General features: G+C 37.4%; 1 protein-coding gene across 6 annotated transcripts in view; it reads right to left on the minus strand.

Moving 5' to 3' along the window:
- Positions 1-328: 328 nt before the first annotated feature.
- The window catches only part of LOC112528803 (lysine-specific demethylase rbr-2), a 25,625-nt gene continuing 23,786 nt past the window's right edge, over positions 329-2,167 (minus strand). For all 6 annotated transcript variants that reach the window (XM_025139884.1, XM_025139889.1, XM_025139885.1 and 3 more), the window contains 2 exons: positions 1,632-1,837; positions 329-804 (listed from right to left, as the gene is read on the minus strand). In XM_025139884.1, coding sequence (XP_024995652.1) covers positions 582-804; positions 1,632-1,837 — 429 coding nt within the window. In that variant the 3' untranslated portion in view covers positions 329-581. The remainder of the gene's footprint in view (positions 805-1,631; positions 1,838-2,167) is intronic.

Raw genomic sequence — 2,167 nt, forward strand, 5'->3', positions numbered from 1 at the left:
TTAGTATAGGAGGTATCTGGTTCCCTTACAAGGCAACCTTGGTTCTCTCCTCAACCGATGTGAGATCTTACATTTACCGTTCACGATTATTTTGAAAAGGGACCAGACCTGGTTAGGACCGACCAGTTAAGCGGTTTGATCACCTCAACCATGTTGCAAATTGCCTTCTGTAATATTGATCTCCATAGTAAAGGCATCAACGCTAACAAACAATCCAGAGCACATTAAATTTTTATCAAGCAGTCATCAACTCTGACCCGTTCAGACAAGGGATCTGAACGATGGAATCTTAACCCTAACTCTTTAATTTAGAGTAAATTACGCAATTGGTCCCTAAGCTTTATAAATTATCAACTATAGATAGAAGAGGCCTTCAAGAATGTTTTGTGTTGGGTAAAAACAAAAAGGTTCAACATTACAACTAAACCAAAGAGTTATGATAACTATGAGATGACAAAATACAGTTTGTCATCAAAAGAAAAGAAGAAGAAAAGGCTAATACATAAAACTAAAACCTAAGAATAAATTGAATATGAATTAAATGATCAAATTCCCATTTAATCCACCTCTCTTTTAACATTTCATTCATGTACATGAAAAAATGGAGAAAAAATCTCGAGCTCTACACGTTTTTTAGCCGCTCTTCTAAAAGGCTTTCGGTTTCTCCATAAGAGGCGTTCAATACCACTGCATCGCCTTCGGCTAATATCATTGCTTTCCGCCATCTTTGATCTCTCTGCTTCCCTTCTCAACTCCACTGGTCTCGGAGATGGCGTTTGAGGCTCTTCGCATTCCCCATTTGACCTGTCAAAGTCAAACCATCTCACATGTAATGTATAAAAAGATCTACCAAAACCCATTTACATCTTCCGAACACTGTGTTCTTGAGTTCTCGAATTTGGGAAGAAAATAATGGAAAGTAAAAAGAGGGAAACAATGGAAAGGAAGTTCTCTATTTTTGTTCGGAAGGGAAAGAATCGAATGGAATGGAAAGGGAACAACTTTTCTTGTTCTTGAACTGGAGCAAAAAGAAAAAAAAATGTGTCAATTTTTACAGATAGGATCAGGTTCGGGGGAAAACCGGAAAAAAAATGAAAAACTAGAGAACACTCTAATAACTCGTTCATCTGTCCGGTATGCACACATGCATAGAAACCAGAAAACATCTTCAAATACTTGTATGAACATGTGCATACCGTCTAGATGAATGGTTATCAGACTATTCCTCGGTTTTTCTTTTTTTTTGGGGGTTTTCCCCTTAACCTCACCTTTACAAGTATACCACTTATATTTGTTTTTCTCACTTTATCTTTACGAGGGTATTTCTGTCATAAAAGATCACAACTCCTTTCTGATAATCTTTCCCTCCTTTTCTTCCTACATTTGGGAGTAAAATAAATAATATTTTCCCCCCTAAAAAGTTTAAAGAACACATGGTTTTTTTGTTTCTTCCTCCCTTCGCTTAAAAAAAGGTTTGAGAACGAATCTTCTATGTCTATTGCAAGTTGGAATACACAACTCTTGAGAGAAATTGGTCTAAATGAATAGACTTATATGAGCACTTGTAACTTTTATGGGGTCGGTAAAAATTATTTCTCAAAATTTAAAGAGGTTTGGGAAAGTGCACTTACCTTTCTTGTTCAATTGATGATGAAGTACATTTATCCTCGTTTGCTGTATCGACCTTACATGCAGGGCAAATGTAACTCTTTGGTGCCGAAGACAATTTGATACAATCAAAGTGATACCATTCGTCACATTTATCACAAGCAATCATTGGTCTCTGATCATATGGCTTCCTACAAATGCAGTAAAGCATACTACGTTCTCGCAGTAACTGCAATCACCAAAAACATACCACAATAAGAATAAATAAAATAAAAAGGAAGTATTCATATTTCATATAACACCCAAAGCCCAAAGCAACAGACACGCCCAATAACTTCGAATCCAACTAAACACCATGGTGAAAGTTATTGGTAGCTCACAACTTGAGGCTTATAAGGAGCTCACAAATCCCAATTTCTATCCATGTGAAACGAGTTGTTACAAACTCCCCCACTTAAACTCCTAATGCCCTCGTCAGGCCAGACCCGAATCTTCCTCCTTGTAATCAGCAATGTGGGATTCATCAAAGATGTTACAAACCCCCCCCCCCCCCCCCCCC

The sequence above is a fragment of the Cynara cardunculus genome (assembly GCF_001531365.2).
Source record: "Cynara cardunculus var. scolymus isolate 2C chromosome LG 15, CcrdV1, whole genome shotgun sequence".
Classification (NCBI taxonomy): Eukaryota; Viridiplantae; Streptophyta; class Magnoliopsida; order Asterales; family Asteraceae; genus Cynara; species Cynara cardunculus.